The 18972-nt window shown below is 39.7% G+C and overlaps 1 protein-coding gene across 26 annotated transcripts in view; it reads right to left on the bottom strand.

Annotated features, from left to right (window-relative positions):
* Positions 1-18972, bottom strand: part of LOC148413760 (protocadherin alpha-3-like) — a 158205-nt gene that overhangs the window by 29594 nt on the left and 109639 nt on the right. Inside the window, exon 1 of one of the 26 annotated variants that reach the window (XM_088430753.1) lies at positions 15690-16340. The exons of 23 other annotated variants lie outside the window; for them this stretch is intronic. In XM_088430753.1, the coding sequence (XP_088286879.1) occupies positions 15690-16181 (492 nt within the window). In that variant the 5' untranslated portion in view covers positions 16182-16340. Of the gene's footprint in view, positions 1-5144; positions 7687-8779; positions 11249-15689; positions 16341-18972 lie in introns of those variants that run through there. 2 more of the 26 variants (XM_088430732.1, XM_088430733.1) reach the window with 2 other exon arrangements.

Here is an 18972-nt window from a genome sequence, read left to right as displayed (position 1 = left end):
GAGATTTATTTGAAAACCAGAGAATGTAGCCTAAGGGTAAGGATGCCACTGATGTGTGTGGTGATTTTGGAGTCCCTAACCCAACCAACAGCAGAGCTATTGATCAATATATGGGTAAATATTGATCAATAATCATAAAAAAAATCCTTAAAATTAGGCAGAGAGATTTATTTGTAAACCAGAGGATGTAGCATAAGGGGAGGGATGTCACTGATGTGTGGGGTGACTTTGGAGTCCCTAACACAACCAACAGCAGAGCTATTGATCAATATATGGGTAAATATTGATCAATAATGATAAAATATTCCTTAAAATTAGGCAAAGAGATTTATTTGAAAACCAGAGAATGTAGCCTAAGGGTAAGGATGCCACTGATGTGTGTGGTGATTTTGGAGTCCCTAACCCAACCAACAGCAGAGCTATTGATCAATATATGGGTAAATATTGATCAATAATCATAAAAAAAATCCTTAAAATTAGGCAGAGAGATTTATTTGTAAACCAGAGGATGTAGCATAAGGGGAGGGATGTCACTGATGTGTGGGGTGACTTTGGAGTCCCTAACACAACCAACAGCAGAGCTATTGATCAATATATGGGTAAATATTGATCAATAATGATAAAATATTCCTTAAAATTAGGCAAAGAGATTTATTTGAAAACCAGAGAATGTAGCCTAAGGGTAAGGATGCCACTGATGTGTGTGGTGATTTTGGAGTCCCTAACCCAACCAACAGCAGAGCTATTGATCAATATATGGGTAAATATTGATCAATAATCATAAAAAAAATCCTTAAAATTAGGCAGAGAGATTTATTTGTAAACCAGAGGATGTAGCATAAGGGGAGGGATGTCACTGATGTGTGGGGTGACTTTGGAGTCCCTAACACAACCAACAGCAGAGCTATTGATCAATATATGGGTAAATATTGATCAATAATGATAAAATATTCCTTAAAATTAGGCAAAGAGATTTATTTGAAAACCAGAGAATGTAGCCTAAGGGTAAGGATGCCACTGATGTGTGTGGTGATTTTGGAGTCCCTAACCCAACCAACAGCAGAGCTATTGATCAATATATGGGTAAATATTGATCAATAATCATAAAAAAAATCCTTAAAATTAGGCAGAGAGATTTATTTGTAAACCAGAGGATGTAGCATAAGGGGAGGGATGTCACTGATGTGTGGGGTGACTTTGGAGTCCCTAACACAACCAACAGCAGAGCTATTGATCAATATATGGGTAAATATTGATCAATAATGATAAAATATTCCTTAAAATTAGGCAAAGAGATTTATTTGAAAACCAGAGAATGTAGCCTAAGGGTAAGGATGCCACTGATGTGTGTGGTGATTTTGGAGTCCCTAACCCAACCAACAGCAGAGCTATTGATCAATATATGGGTAAATATTGATCAATAATCATAAAAAAAATCCTTAAAATTAGGCAGAGAGATTTATTTGTAAACCAGAGGATGTAGCATAAGGGGAGGGATGTCACTGATGTGTGGGGTGACTTTGGAGTCCCTAACACAACCAACAGCAGAGCTATTGATCAATATATGGGTAAATATTGATCAATAATGATAAAATATTCCTTAAAATTAGGCAAAGAGATTTATTTGAAAACCAGAGAATGTAGCCTAAGGGTAAGGATGCCACTGATGTGTGTGGTGATTTTGGAGTCCCTAACCCAACCAACAGCAGAGCTATTGATCAATATATGGGTAAATATTGATCAATAATCGTAAAAAAATCCTTAAAATTAGGCAGAGAGATTTATTTGTAAACCAGAGGATGTAGCATAAGGGGAGGGATGTCACTGATGTGTGGGGTGACTTTGGAGTCCCTAACACAACCAACAGCAGAGCTATTGATCAATATATGGGTAAATATTGATCAATAATGATAAAATATTCCTTAAAATTAGGCAAAGAGATTTATTTGAAAACCAGAGAATGTAGCCTAAGGGTAAGGATGCCACTGATGTGTGGGGTGACTTTGGAGTCCCTAACACAACCAACAGCAGAGCTATTGATCAATATATGGGTAAATATTGATCAATAATGATAAAATATTCCTTAAAATTAGGCAAAGAGATTTATTTGAAAACCAGAGAATGTAGCCTAAGGGTAATGATGCCACTGATGTGTGTGGTGATTTTGGAGTCCCTAACCCAACCAACAGCAGAGCTATTGATCAATATATGGGTAAATATTGATCAATAATGACAAAATATTCCTTAAAATTAGGCAAATGGATTTATTTGAAAACCAGAGGATGTAGCCTAAGGGTAGGGATGCCACTGATGTGTGTGGTGATTTTGAAGTCTCTAACCCAACCAACAGCAGAGCTATTGATCAATATATGGGTAAATATTGATCAATAATCATAAAAAAATCCTTAAAATTAGGCAGAGAGATTTATTTGTAAACCAGAGGATGTAGCATAAGGGGAGGGATGTCACTGATGTGTGGGGTGACTTTGGAGTCCCTAACACAACCAACAGCAGAGCTATTGATCAATATATGGGTAAATATTGATCAATAATGATAAAATATTCCTTAAAATTAGGCAAAGAGATTTCTTTGAAAACCAGAGAATGTAGCCTAAGGGTAAGGATGCCACTGATGTGTGGGGTGACTTTGGAGTCTCTAACCCAACCAACAGCAGAGCTATTGATCAATATATGGTTAAATATTGATCAATAAACATAAAAAATTCCTTAAAATTAGGCAGAGGGACTTATTTCAAAACCAGGAAATGTAGCCTAAGGGTAGGGATGCCACTGATGTGTGTGGTCATTTTGGAGTCCCTAACCCAACCAACAGCAGAGCTATTGATCAATATATTGGTAAATTATGGTCAATATGCATTTAAAAAAATTCTTAAAACTAGGCAAAGGAATTTATTAGAAAACCAGCAGTTGTTGGATAATTGGGAGTACTTCATTGATGGTGTAGTGATTTAGGAGTGTTTACCCCAACTCAAAAAGGGGAGCCACTGATTCATTTGAGGGTATAAATGATTAACAAGCATTTAAAATAAATTCCCAAAATTTATCAAAATAATTTATTTAAAAAACGAGTGTTGTAGTGTGATCATGAAAATGTCATGAATGTGCCCAGTGATTTTGGACTCCTTATATTAAACAATATTGGAGCTATAGATGAATATTCAGTTTATTAATGATTTTTAAGTACAAACATTGTCCAAAATTAAACAAACGCTTTTTTATCCAAAAGCACTGTCCCAATATGATTATGTTAATGTCTTTGATATGTTCGTTGAATTCATAATCACAAATTTTGGCGTTATTGTTTTTTCCCCCTCCTCATCTAGTAATTTGCAGACGGTCCCTTGCGGGCTCACCCAGCCTCTGCTGCTCATAGAGATCAATTGCGTCTTTTCACCGAAAGAAACGGTTTAAATATTTTACAAATGTCTTTTTTTGACATTGTAGCTGGTAGTCCGTGTTATGAAGGAGGTATAAAGGCGACTTTGGTGTTTCGACGACGTTTTGTCTGAGAGGTATTGATCGCGAAAGTCCGAATCTGCCAATATCTTGCCAACTTTACTTAAGTGTCTTTCGCTAAATTCCCCACAGTAGTTCCAGGGTTTGATTCTTCTGTCACAGAGTAAACGATCTGTGCAAATGCCTCTCTCCATAAATGAAACAGCAAGAAATGATGTATCCCACAACGAAATATGTCGTTCGGTATCATTTTCTGCTTGGCTCGTTATATAAACTCCACCGAAATGTTGAATTGGATAGGTAGCATTTTAACACGTCCAACTCAGCGCACGCATTGTAGACTTTGTGTAAGCGAACAAAGAATCGCCATACAATTCTCAATATGGAGAAAGGGGAGGAGCTGGTTTGAAGGAGCTGACATCATGGACTGAGAGGGACATCTTGTGGCCAAAAATTATACACTTTCCGTCAAGTCAAAATGGCAGACAAAAACTGGACCTAAAATGCCCATTTATTTTTGAAATGAAAGCAAAACCTACGTTATTCCACCACCTGAGCCACCTATTTTATACTGGTTACAGCTATAGTTATTTTTTTGACAACCTGAGCCGACGACCAGCCACCTAAGACATGGTGAGCCTTCCTCATATAGCCTCTCATTTCCCAACTATTTCCCAACCTTCACTAAGCCAAAGGAATAATTCTAAATGACAAAAATCTCAGAGCACATAAAACATAAATGTTATAAAAAGTATGAATATGCAAATTAATGTAATATTGTTTTGAATTATCATCTGAATTTCCTCACAATTTAACTATTTCTGAAATTTAAGCCTACGTACCTGTATATAGCCACAACGATGCTAGTCAAGCATTACTTCATGACTGTTGTGCGTGGAGCAACAGAAAGATACAAAGGTTTATTGAGGTACAAGCCAAAAGTTTGGAAACACCTTCTTATTCAATATGTTGTCTTTGTTTTCATGACTAGTATTTACATTGTAGATTCTCAATGAAGATATCCAAACTATGAATGAACACGTCGAGTTCTGTACTCAACAAAAGTGAATCAACTATGTGTGTTGTCATTTCTTCAACAAAGCTACTCTGTTATTTCTATTTTGCAAAATCTGCATTCTCATTATGACCTTCAGTCACCTGGTATCATTTTTACTTCATGCATGTGTCTTATTTAGTTACTTAATTAGAATTTCTTGCTTATCAATGGGGCTGGGACTATCATGCGTGTAGTACAGAAATCAGGTTAATACACAGCCAATAGCCTTAATGAACAACTGTTCCAATTCAAGTTATAGCAAGAACCCAATGAGCAAACTAAAGAAAAATGAGTGACCATTATTACTTATAAAATGTCCTGTCCTGACCTTTGACCTGTACTGAGAATGAACAAGTACAAAATCTGTGAGAGTGAAGCGCTATCTGACGGGCAAACTGAAAATTTTCAGTGTAAATTTTCACATCATCGCTGATGACATTTCATGGCTCACTCCTATGCATGTATTGCTATGTATAATTTAAGAAAATGTCAATAAAGCTAATTGGGTTGTTCATTGAAAAACATCAAAGAAAAACATTACAACATAACTAACAATAAACATTGTGCGATGTATCTGCAAGGCATATTAAGGTTGTGCCATCTACATTACCTTCTCAGTGTTTGGTAAAGTCTGAGTCCGGGTAAAGGTGTCTCCTCCATTAATACTGATCAGTTCTGCTTCTACAGGCGGGAATGGTGTAGGGAAGACTACCATGTCACTTTTGAGTGTGTCTGAGCTGAAGCACACGTCGTATTGCTGAGTAGCTTTGGAGTAAGACCAGCTCCCGTCAGGGTGGGTGGTGATCATCGGGGCGCTGTACCTATCGAAAGCTCTGTCCGTCTGTCTGTGGCATTTGAAGGCTATCAAAGTGATGAGACTGAGCAGGAAGATGAGTGACACAGCCACAATGGCGATGAGCAGATACAAATGAAAGGAAGAGAAGCTCTCCTCATTTGTGGGCACATGTCGGAACTGAGTGTGGATTTCAGCTGTGCTTTCAAGCACCACCACATCAATTGAAACAGTTGCAGACAAGGAGGCTTCTCCGTTATCACACACCAACACCACCAAAGGGTGACTTTTCAGGTCATTGTCACTCATTCGCCTCTTGGTCCGAATCTCTCCAGTGCTGGTTCCAATCCGGAAGAGGTTGTTGCCTTTGGGCTCGGACAGGTGATAGGAGAGCAAGGCATTGTATCCAGAGTCTGCATCAACAGCCCGAATTTTTGCCACAAAGTATCCCGCTTCAGCAGAATAGGGAATGCTCTCACTGTTAACGGAGCCATGCTCGGAATAGGGCGCTAGAACACTTGGACTGTTGTCATTTTCATCCAGGATGAAAACATTGACGGTCACGTTGCTGCTCAGTGGAGGAACGCCAGAGTCTGTTGCCTGAACTTTAAACTGAAACGTCTTTAACTTTTCAAAGTCAAAAGACTGCAAACTGACTATATCACCATTCTCTGAATTAATGTTCATCACCGATGTTACTGGAATACCATTTGCATCTCCCAATAATGCATATGTCACTCTTGCATTCTCGTTCGTATCTGAATCTATTGCAGTTATTCTGTGGATACTAGCTCCCACAGGACTATTTTCTTTAACATAAATATTAAGAAATGCTTCAGAGAAACGTGGTGCGTTGTCATTAACATCAGCTACTTGAATGGCAACAATGCTTGTGTTTGAAAGAGGAGGGTTCCCTTCATCATTTGCTACAAGGGTGACATTGTAAAAGGAGTATTCTTCCCTATCTAGTGGGCCATCCACAACCAGAGAGTAATAATTTTTATAATTAGATTTAAGTTTAAAAGGTGCATGACCACTTAGTGTACATTGTGTGTTGCCGTTCTTCCCTCCATCTTTATCAGTCACAGTCACTAATGCCACCACGCTTCCAATCTCAGCATCTTCTTTAACGGGATTCAATAGTGACGTCACCACAATTTCTGGAGCATTGTCGTTCACGTCGAGCACTTCCACCAATAGCTTTGCATTTGCCCTCCTGGGCAACAAACCTTTATCGGTCGCCTGAACATGAATATCATACGCAGCTTGCGCCTCATAATCCAAATGCCCTTTTATAGTGATCTCACCCGTGTCTGCATCAATTGAAAAAACCTCAGCGGGATCAAAATGCGCACGTTTAACAAAAGCAAATACTAGCCTCCCATTGTCTCCTTCGTCTAAATCTGTTGCACTTAACTGAATCACCGAAGACCCAGGTGGCACATTTTCTTTCACACGAGCCTTGTACAATGTTTGACTGAATGAAGGCGTGTTATCATTAACATCCAAGATATTTACATTCAGCAATAACGTGCCGGTTTTGGAAGGCTTTCCTCCATCAATGGCAGTAAGAGTTAATTTTAGTGTAGCTTGTTTTTCTCTATCTAAAGCTTTTAGTAGCACCAACTCGGCAGATACACTCTGCTCTCCGCCGCCCTGCACCTCTAAAGAAAAATATTCATTTGAACTCAGTTTATAAGTCTTTACCGAGTTTGCCCCACTATCATCGTCAAGCGCCAGTGGGAGTAAAAAATGCTCGCCTGTGGGTGAAATTTCAGATACGTTAATTGAATGCGATTCCTCAACAAAACGAGGCGCGTTGTCGTTTAAATCATTTATTACCACTTCAATTCGATGAAGCGCCATCGGATTTCTCAGTATGGTTTCTAAGTTAAGAGTGCATTTAAACGCCTTTGGACAAAGCTCCTCGCGGTCAACCCTCTCTGCAACGCAAAGCTCTCCCGTTCGAATGTTGGCCTTGAAATATTCCTTACTGTAAGCAGACACGATACTTATATCCCGAATTTGCAGGTCCCTCACGTTGACATTTAAATCCTTCGCAAGGTTGCCCACTACAGTTCCTTTGTCCACCTCTTCGGAAATTGAGTAGGAAATCTGCCCAGCACAGCAGTGCCATAAAACGGCAGGAAGAAACCAGCAGAGATATGCATGTTTCCGGGCACCAGCCATTGTTATTTCCAAAGATTCCTAAGTTCAAAACACAAGGTTTCATCCACAAAACAACGCGCGATCGTCCATTATTCCACCCGCTATCATCCTCCTCCGAAGTATCTCGTCTTTTGAGCTGCGCACACAATACGATCAGTCTGGTGACGTTGCACGAGAGAGTAGAGACAAGGAGTTGATACTAAATGGTGGTCTCGTGCGACCCCAAGCGTACAAACTTGGTATCCACATTTTTTTCTAAAAAATTTAAAAAATACGTTTTTGAAGCTACCCTGTATCTTAATTGGGGCAGAGCCTCCTTAATATAAGTCACAATTTATTAAATTGTACGTTTTTCATATGGTGAAATATAACGTTAAGATAAAAATGTTAAACTTATATTGACAATTAAATTCATACAACTACAGGACTTGAAAAGCAAAATCGAAAATACCTCTTTAAAAGATATACCTATGCATTGTAACCATGCATGTTTATATATCTAGATACATTTTGTTAATGCGATCAAAATTCTATCATGTTCCACCCATTTTTTCAAAAGATTAAAAATGCTTAGTCCCGTTGTGCACAGTCAATTTCACATAACATTAAGTCCCAATATAAACATTTCCTTCAACAGGGTAAAACATTCAGAGTAAACTCAAGTATAAAATGTAATGTCTTTAGACTGAGACCAAACTTTTTTTTTTTTTTTTTTACAAATATCAATTCATCCATTATTCAGAGCTGCTTATCCTCACAAGGGTCGCAGCCTTGCTGGTGCCTATCCTAAGTGACTTCGAACACTAGGTGGGGGACACCCTGAAATGGTTCCGAGCAAATTGCAGGGGAGACTTTAGAACGTCCAGAATGAAATATACTCAAGGTATTTATTGTGTGGCAAGCATCTGACATGGCAGCACAAACGTTGTTGTAAAGTTAAACACATTAAAAGAGATAATATTTTCTTCGTAGTTGCAATGAACATTTTGTTTACACTTAAGTCAAGATCATGTGCTACAATAATGCTTTGAGCAAGGGTTAAGTTTGAATCGTAGGGAAAAAAAACTTTAACATACGGTGTGTATAAATGAAACGACGTTCAGCACCAAGGACAGAGCAACTGTTCACATTCCTTGATCATCGTAAGGACTGCAGCGTTCTACTTCTACCGTTGCGCTATAGCTTCGTGAACCAATACAATACGATGCCCTACAAGAGGGCTGCATTTTCTATTGAAATCTAAATACGACAAAATTGAAAAACCACAGCTATTCAAAGCCTACCTTTTCCGTACTAGGCAAGGTCTGTGTCCTGGTAAAGGTGTCTCCTCCATTAATACTGATCAGTTCCGCATCGGCAGGAGGAAAGGGTCCAGGGAAAACCACTACGTCACTTTTAAGTGTGTCTGAGCTGAAGCACACATCGTACTGCTGAGTAGCCTTGGAGTAAGACCAGCTCCCATCAGGGTGGGTGGTGATCATCGGGGCGCTGTACCTGTCGAAAGGTCCGTCCGTCTGTCTGTGGCATTTGAAGGCTATTAAAGTGACGAGGCTGAGCAGGAAGATAAGTGACACAGCCACAATGGCTATAAGCAGATACAAGTGCAAGGACGAGAAGCTGTCCTCCTTAATGGGCACATGTCTAAACTGAGTGTGGATGTCAGCTGTGCTCTCAAGCACCACCACATCAATAGACACAGTAGCAGATAGGGAAGGTTCTCCATTATCACACACCAAGACCACCAAGGGGTGACTTTTCAGGTCATTGTCACTCATTCGCCTCTTGGTCCGAATCTCTCCTGTGCTGGTTCCGATTCGGAATAGGTTGTTTCCTTTGGGCTCGGATAGGTGATAGGAGAGCAGTGCATTGTATCCCGAGTCTGCATCCACTGCCCTGACTTTTGCCACAAAATATCCTGCTTCAGCAGAATAGGGGATGCTCTCACTGTTAACAGAACCGTGTTCGGAATAAGGAGCCAAAATGGCAGGACTATTGTCATTTTCATCCAGGATGAAAATGTTGACAGTAACGTTACTGCTTAGTGGAGGAACACCAGAGTCAGTGGCCTGAACTTCGAATTTAAAAGTCTTTAATTTCTCATAGTCAAAAGATTGCAAAGTGATTATTTCTCCGTTTTCCGAGTTGATGTTTACAAGTGAGGAAATGGGTGTATTCCTTGGATGGCTATCTAACAATATGTATGAAACTTTCGCATTAGCATCCAAATCAGAATCAACTGCATTTATGGAACACATAGAATATCCAGTTGGACTATTTTCTTTTACATACACATTAATAACAGGTTCCATGAAACGAGGTGCATTATCATTAACATCAGAAACAAAAACTGTAATGGTTCTCTTGGTGGTCAAAGGTGGACTTCCCTCATCAGTGGCAATAATGGTGACATTATAATGAGAGATGTTTTCTCTGTCTAGTACCCGATCTACAATTAAAGAATAATCATTTTTGTAGTTAGATTTTAGCTGAAAGGGAACAGAACCAAGTACCTTACAGTTGGTTGCACCGTTGTAGCCACCATCCTTATCGCTTACTGTAAGAAAAGCAACAATTGTCCCTGGTTCTGCGTTTTCTTTTATTGGCGTCATCAGGGAAGTCACGGTGACTTCAGGGGCATTGTCATTCACATCACTTATCTCTATCAGCAGTTTTGCATTGGAACTACGAGGAGAAAGGCCTTGATCCATGGCTTGAATTCTTACTTCATAAGCGGGAGTTACTTCATAATCTAAAGCACCTTTTACGGTTATTTCTCCCGTTTCTGGGTCGAGATTAAACATGTTTGATGGATCATTATTGCCGCGTTTAATGAAGGAATACACGATCTTACCGTTTATGCCTTCGTCTAAATCTGTTGCATTTAATTTGATCACAAGTGAGCCCTGCAGGGCATCTTCACTCAGACGCGCTTTATATAAGGATTTGCTAAACGTGGGTACATTGTCGTTAACATCAAGCACGTTTACGCGTATTTGTAACAAGCCTGATTTAGGTGGTTTTCCCCCATCTACAGCCGTGAGCGTGAGTGCGATGAGTGATTGTTTTTCTCGATCTAAAGATTTCTGTAGCACCAATTCTGCTGACACGCCGTGGTCCACTCCACCCTGTACGTCCAGTTTAAAATGTTCATTGTTATTCAATTTATAGCTCCTCACAGAGTTACTCCCTATATCTGCGTCCACGGCAACTGGGAGGAAATGTCGCTCTCCCGGTAAGGCCGATTCAGAAATGTCCAAAGAGTATGCGTTTTCTATAAAAGCAGGTGAATTGTCATTTATATCTAAAATACTGATTTGAATACGTTGTGCTGTCATTGGATTATTCAACAAAGCTTGTATTTTTAGCGAGCATTTTAGCACATTTGGACAGAGCTCCTCCCTGTCTATTCTTTCATTCACAAATAAGTTACCGCTCTGTAAATCCACGTTGAAATACTCTTTACTGTAACTGGAAACCACACGTAGATCTCTGGTGTCCAACTCCTGCACATTGAGATTTAAATCCTTGGCGATGTTGCCCACCACGAAGCCTTTGTTTGCCTCCTCGTTTAGGGAGTAAGACAATTCCGAAGCGGAGGAGTCGCGAATACAAAGAAGCAAAGAAAGGTAAATCCAGAAAAGGTTTCTTTGTTGGCGCATCCTTATCGTCAATTTAGCGAAATAAATACACTCTAGTTGGCCGTTTATCCAGGTAGAAATAATGTAATCCAATGCAGCATTGCTTTTGTGAGGTTGTCGTGTGCCTTCTGCGCATGAGCTATGGGCTCATGACGATTTCTTTTTTACCCAAGCAGGGCGGAGTTGGGACTTATGTGAGGCTGTCAAATCACCCCTTTCATATTTACGGTCTCTTGCGACCTCGTGTGGTGAATTTGAACTAAGTCTTTACTATCAATGCACAAGCAGAATGAACTCAAATAAATTAAACATTCGATACTGTACTTAAAAATGGCATGTGATGTTGAATCCTACTCTCCATTTAAAAGTTGAAACGGTTTACCAGCACAATAAGACAATCATCTCATTATTACTCAACTGAAAAAAAACGACAAAACGAATAGTATAGCAGAATGACAAAAACAAAACAAAAAAACAATAGAATTTCCGTTTCAACTTTGTTATTATTAATACTAGAGCAATGGGTAATAATAAAAACTTTAACTGGATATGAAGTCACAAATTGTATACATATCCACTCGTGTGAATGTTTTTTACTCCAAATGGCCGTGTTTTTATAAACCCTGTATTTGACCATTCGAGGGGTAATCCATATTTTGCCTAAAAGAGAGGTTCCAGTCCCCCCTAGTTATGTATACTAAAACTGAGGATGATATAACGGACCCCCAAAAGCGAATCAAAATCCCAGCACCAAGGACAGCAACGAGTCTATTTGCAGTAAATTATGCAGGTTCAGGAAAGAAGACACAAAGAGTTTAGCTAAAAAGAGAACAAAAAAGGCTTTCAGATATTCTAAACAAAAATCACCAGACATTTAGCACGCCCTGCAGTACTCAAATCAAACATTATTCAATTTCAACTAAAGGAAAATATACTGCTATTCCAGGCTCCCCATAGGCTATACAGTGCTTTACATTGTCAGCTTGTACGGTCAACTAAAATTAAAGAAAAAAAAAATTCCAACCTACCTTCTCAGTGTTTGGTAAAGTCTGAGTCCTCGTAAAGGTGTCCCCTCCATTAATACTAATCAGTTCTGCTTCAACAGGTGGAAAAGGCGTGGGAAAAACCACCATGTCACTCTTGAGTGTGTCTGAGCTGAAGCACACGTCATACTGCTGAGTAGCCTTGGAGTAAGACCAACTTCCATCAGGATGGGTTGTGATCATTGGGCCACTATACCTGTCGAAAGGTCCTTCTGTTTGTCGGTGGCATTTAAATGCTATTAAAGTAATGAGGCTGAGCAGGAAGATAACTGACACACCCACAATGGCGATGAGCAAATACAAATGCAAGGAAGAGAAGCTCTCCTCGTTTTGGGGCACATGTCTGAACTGAGTGTGGATGTCAGTTGTGCTTTCAAGCACCATAACATCAATCGACACAGTAGCTGATAGAGAAGGTTCTCCATTATCACACACCAAGACCACCAAGGGATGACTTTTCATCTCATTGTCACTCATTCGCCTCTTTGTCCGAATCTCCCCGGTGCTGGTTCCTATCCGGAAGAGGTTGTTGCCTTTGGGCTCAGACAGGTGATAAGAGAGCAGCGCATTGTATCCAGAGTCTGCATCTACTGCTCTGATTTTTGCCACAAAGTATCCAGCTTCTGCAGAATATGGGATGCTCTCACTGTTAACAGAGCCATGCTCAGAATAGGGAGCTAAAATGGCGGGACTGTTGTCATTCTCATCTAGGATAAAAACATTGACGGTCACGTTATTGCTTAGGGGAGGAACACCGAAGTCTGTGGCCTGAACTTTGAAATTAATTGTCTTTAACTTCTCATAGTCAAAAGATTGTAAACTGACTATTTCGCCATTCTCCATATTGATGTTCAGAAGTGATGAAATTGGAATATTTCTCGGATAACTATCCAGCAATGTGTATGACACTTTTGCATTAGCATCCAAATCAGCGTCGAATGCATTAATGGAACAAATAGAATATCCAGTTGGGCTATTTTCTTTGACATACACATTAATAACAGGTTCCATAAAACGAGGTGCATTATCATTAACATCAGAAAGGTGAACAGTGATAATTTTCTTGGTGGACAAAGGTGGAGTTCCTTCATCTGTGGCTATAATGGTAACATTATAAAGTGAGGTGTTTTCTCGGTCTAGTGCTCCATCAACAACTAAAGAATAATCATTTTTATAGTTAGATTTCAGTGTGAATGGAACAGATCCAACTACTTTACAGTTGGTCATGCCATTTTTTTCACTATCCTTATCACTCACTGTAACCAAAGCGACAATTGTCCCTAATTCTGAATTTTCTTTTACCGGTGTCATCAGTGATGTCACCGTTATTTCAGGGTCATTATCATTCACATCTATTATCTCTATCAGCAGTTTAGCATTTGCGCTACGAGGAACAGAGCCTTGATCCACTGCTTGAATTCTTACCTCATAAGCAGAGGTCTCTTCAAAATCCAAAACACCTTTCACAGTGATTTCTCCCGTTTCCGAATTTAAATCAAAAACATTTGATGGATCATTTTGGCTTCTTTTTATTATAGAATACGTAATCTTACCGTTAATGCCTTCATCCAAATCTGTTGCATTCAATATAATCACACGTGACCCTTGCACAGAATCTTCACTGAGACGCACTTTGTACAACGACTTGCTAAACGTGGGCACATTATCATTAACATCAAGCACATTTACGCGAATTTGTAACGAGCCTGATTTTAGAGGTTTCCCCCCGTCTACAGCCGTGAGCGTGAGCGTGATGAGTGATTGTTTTTCTCGATCTAAAGATTTCTGCAGCACCAGTTCTGCAGACACACCGTGGTCCCCTCCGCTCTGCACATCCAGTTTAAAATGTTCATTGTTGTTCAGTTTATAGCTCCTTACAGAGTTACTACCAATATCTGCGTCTACAGCCACCGGGAGGAAGTACCGCTCTCCCGGTAAAGCCGATTCAAAAATGTCCAACGAGTACGCGTTTTCTAAAAAAACTGGTGCATTATCATTTATATCTAAAATAATGATTTCAATACGATGTGCCGTCATGGGATTGTTTAACACAGCTTGTATACTTAGCGAGCATTTTAGCACATTCGGACAAAGCCCCTCCCTGTCTATTCTTTCATTCACAAAAAGGTTACCGCTCTGTATATTTACGCCGAAATACTCTTTACTGTAACTGGAAACCACACGTAGATCTCTGGTGTCCAACTCCTGCACGTTGAGATTTAAATCCTTGGCGATGTTGCCCACCACGAAGCCTTTGTTCGCCTCCTCGTTCAAGGAGTAGGACAATTGCGAAGCGGTCGAGCCGCGAGTACAAAGAAGCAAAGTAAGGTAAATCCAGAAACAGCATTTTTGGTAGCACTTCCTCATCGTAGATTTTGCAAAACAAACTGACTCCCGTCGATTACTTATCCACTTGGAAACAATTTAATCCAACGCAGCATTGCTGTTGAGAGGTTGCTGTGCGCCTTCTGCGCATGAACTATGGGATGATGGTATTTTTTTTAACCACGCAGGGCGGAGCAGGAATGACTGAGTGACTGTCAAATCACCATAGTCATATTTACGGTCTCTTGCGTCCCCATGTGGTGGATATGAGGTATGTGTCTATCATGAGTGCCATTGCACAAAATAAATAATAGCAACAATGCAACCATGTAAAAATCTGATCTTTCAGCCATGACATCTAATAATACCAGAAAATGTTGCGTCCTATATCCTAATTAGAATGTAATATTTCATTTTAAGAACAATAAAACGCAGTAACACTACTAATTTGATGTTTTTGAATCAAAACAATAAACACCGACAAATAATATTGTTCTTGTACTACTACTACTACTACTATTACAACTAATAATACTTCTATTCTATTCCATCATCATAATAAATTACTTAATAATACTGAATCTGCAGAGACCGATAAATGTTCACTCGTCCGTCTTCCATCCAGACAGTTTGAAGGTAACTGACTACGAATATTTGTCTGTTTTTATGAGTCCTGTGATGGATGGTGACCAATCTAAGGGCGTGGTACACCTTCCTCCTGAGCGAGGATAGAGGTTCCACCTTCCCTCAGCCCCTGAACTGGTTTAGTAAATTAAAATGGATAGCTAACGTAAAATGCCACCCTCTTGTACAGTACAAAACCTTGAATTCCAGAACCACGGACAGTGGCAGAGATTTTTTTTTTTTTTTGGCTACCAAGCATAAGTGAAAGTTAGTCTGAAGGAAAGAGCGTGATTTAGACAACACAGAGACGAGCGAAATAGAGCCATTGTTGAAGGGAACACAAAAGTCCTCATCATAAAGTTAACACAAATTCACATTAGAGCCAACCTGATGATTTCAGGGTATGTTTTTCATTATGAATACATCTTATCATATGCTATACATGCATTACTTCAACATGATTATGTATTTTTTGGAATGATTTAATAATTTTGTTCAAAATTTGCCTTCAAATGTCAGACTACACAGGCCACAAGGTAAACATGTACAAAGTATCAGCCTACCTTCTCAGTGTTAGGTAAGGTCTGAGTCCGGGTAAAGGTGTCTCCTCCACTTATACTTATTAGTTCTGCTTCAACAGGTGGAAAGGGCGTGGGAAAAACCACCATGTCACTCTTGAGTGTGTCTGAGCTGAAACACACATCATACTGCTGAGTAGCTTTGGAGTAAGACCAGCTCCCATCAGGGTGGGTGGTGATCATTGGAGCGCTGTATCTATCAAAGGGTCCTTCTGTCTGTCTGTGGCATTTGAAGGCTATTAAAGTGATGAGGCTGAGCAGAAAGATGATGGACACGGCCACAATGGCGATGAGCAGATACAAGTGCAAGGAAGAGAAGCTCTCCTCGTTTTTGGGCACATGTCTGAACTGAGTGTGGATGTCAGCTGTGCTTTCAAGCACCATAACGTCAATCGACACAGTCGCTGATAGGGAAGGTTCTCCGTTATCACACACCAACACCACCAAGGGGTGACTTTTCAGGTCATTGTCACTCATTCGTCTCTTGGTCCGAATCTCCCCTGTGCTGGTTCCGATTCGGAAGAGGTTATTGCCTTTGGGCTCCGACAGTTGATAGGAGAGCAGTGCATTGTATCCAGAGTCTGCATCTACTGCTCTGATTTTTGCCACAAAGTATCCCGCTTCAGCAGAATAGGGGATGCTCTCGCTGTTCACGGAGCCGTGTTCAGAATAGGGTGGTAGAATATTTGGACTGCTGTCATTTTCATCCAGAATGAAAACATTGACCGTCACATTACTGCTTAATGGAGGAACACCAGAATCTGTAGCCTGAACTTTGAAATTGAATGTTTTTAATTTCTCATAGTCAAAAGATTGTAAAATGACAATATCACCACTCTCCGAGTTGATGTTTACAAGTGAGGAAATTGGAATACTCCTTGGATGAGTACTTAACAATGTGTATGACACCTTCGCATTAACATCCAAATCAGGATCATTTGCATCAATGGAACAAATAGAATATCCAGTTGGAATATTTTCTTTGACATACACATTGATAACAGGTTCCATGAAACGAGGTGCATTGTCGTTAACATCAGAAACATGAACTGTAATGATCCTTCTACTGGACTTCCCTGGACTTCCCTCATCTGTGGCAATAATGGTGATATTATAAAGAGAGGTGTTTTCTCGGTCTAGTGCTCCATCAACAACTAAAGAGTAATCATTTTTGTAGTTAGATTTTAGCTGAAAAGGAACAGATCCACCTATCTTACAGTTTGTTATGCCATTGTTCCCACCATCCTTGTCACTTACTGTTACCAAAGCGACAATTGTACCCAATTCTGCGTTTTCTTTAACTGGTGTCATTAGTGACGTCACGGTTATTTCCGGGGCATTGTCGTTCACATCAATTATCTCTATCAGCAGTTTAGCATTTGTACTACGAGGAGAAAGGCCTTGATCCATAGCTTGTATCCTGACTTCATAAGCACGAGTTTCTTCATAATCTAAAGCGCCTTTCACAGTGATTTCTCCCGTTTCTTCATTTAAATTAAAAACATTCGATGGATCATTTTGGCTTCGTTTTATTATCGAGTACACGATCTTACCGTTTATGCCTTCGTCCAAATCCGTTGCATTTAATTTAATCACAAATGAACCCCGAGTGGCGTTTTCACTTACACGGACTTTATACAGCGACTTGCTAAAAACGGGTGTGTTATCATTCACATCCATGACCACTACTTTGATACGTAACGTTCCGGATCTAATAGGTTTTCCTCCGTCCAAAGCAGTAAGCGTGAGTTCATGAATGGGCTGCTTTTCTCTGTCTAATGCTTTATGCAGCACCAGCTCTGCAGACACTCCGTGTTCCCCACCACTTTGCACATCCAACGTAAAATGCTCATTTGGACTCAATTTGTATGTTTTTACCGAATTGCTCCCTGCATCTAAATCGACAGCTTCTGGAAGAAAATATCTTTCTCCGGGTGCCACTGATTCAGATATCTTTAAAATATGTAAGTCATCCTCAAATTTTGGTGAATTGTCATTCACATCCAAGACATTAATGTCAACCCGGTGTACACTCATCGGGTTGCTCAGCATTGCCTGCATTCTCACAAAACATTGCTCCGCGCTGGGACAAAGCTCCTCCCTGTCTATTCTATCATTCACAAAGAGGTTCCCCGTCCGAAGATCGACCTCGATATATTTCTTACTGTAACTTGAAACAATACGCAGGTCTCTGTTGTGCAGCTCTTGCAAATTGAGGTTCAAATCCTTGGCGAAATTCCCCACCACCGCGCCTTTGTTCATCTCCTCGGAAATTGAGTAAGAGAATTGCGAAGCAGATCCGTCACAAAAGAGAAGCAGGGCAACGATATCAATCCACAAATACTCTGTCGTCCCCATCGTTGAACAAAAAAAATCATGCAGTTAATGTATATCCACTTTTTTCATATCCGACTCCAACACAATATCTCCAGCGGTAACAACGGTCCTTTTCACCTAATGCAACCGGAGTGACTGTCAAAACGGCAGCCAATGGCTGTCGTACATAGCCCAAATGAGGCCCGATTATGCATCGTTACATCCGTGGTCTTAGTCTGACATCGTGTGGTCAATTACTGTTACAACAGTAAAACGTGGAACGAAAAATTGAACCCGGACTGAGGTTATTTTAAAAACATTCTCAAACAAAGGAAAACACATTTTGTTCGTGTTTTTTTTTTAAAGTCAATGTTTCAAGTTCTTGCTAATGTCCATACAATAACAAACATAGCTCCTATTTAAATAAAAATGAACTGTGACCAGGTTAGTCCAATTTGGAATTATTAACAGTTCAAAATGTTTTGCATTGGGAAAGAGATTGTGAAAAATGTAGCATTTAAGGATGTATATTTTTTCAGTTAAAATGTACTGTATCCAAAAACAAGTGTAAAAGACAAAGATAATCTGCACAATGCAGATTATCATTTGTAAACATAACTGTGGACACCAAAAAATAGATAAAACACCCAAATGTATACTTCTACAAGCTTTAAAAATATATGCTTCCATTACCAGTTCTATGGAGAGAGCTGCACTAATAGTTGAAGAACAAAATATAATTTCATAGAGTATCATTTTCATTTATAACACAAAGACATGTATAGCACGACCATTTTGTCTCAATAACACAAGGAGGCAAATTTCATCTGACACAAACAACTGAGATATCAGTAAACACACTATGACTTCACAGCATAGGTCGAATGAGTCAAAAGCTATAGATCAAAAACCTATTGACAAAATGGTTGACACAAAAAATAGGTTAGGTCTC

Source organism: Hippichthys cyanospilos, chromosome 13 (assembly GCF_059441005.1).
Source record: "Hippichthys cyanospilos isolate Australia breed blue-spotted pipefish chromosome 13, RoL_Hcya_1.0, whole genome shotgun sequence".
In the NCBI taxonomy this organism is placed as follows: Eukaryota; Metazoa; Chordata; class Actinopteri; order Syngnathiformes; family Syngnathidae; genus Hippichthys; species Hippichthys cyanospilos.
This window is presented reverse-complemented; position numbering and strand designations above follow the sequence as displayed.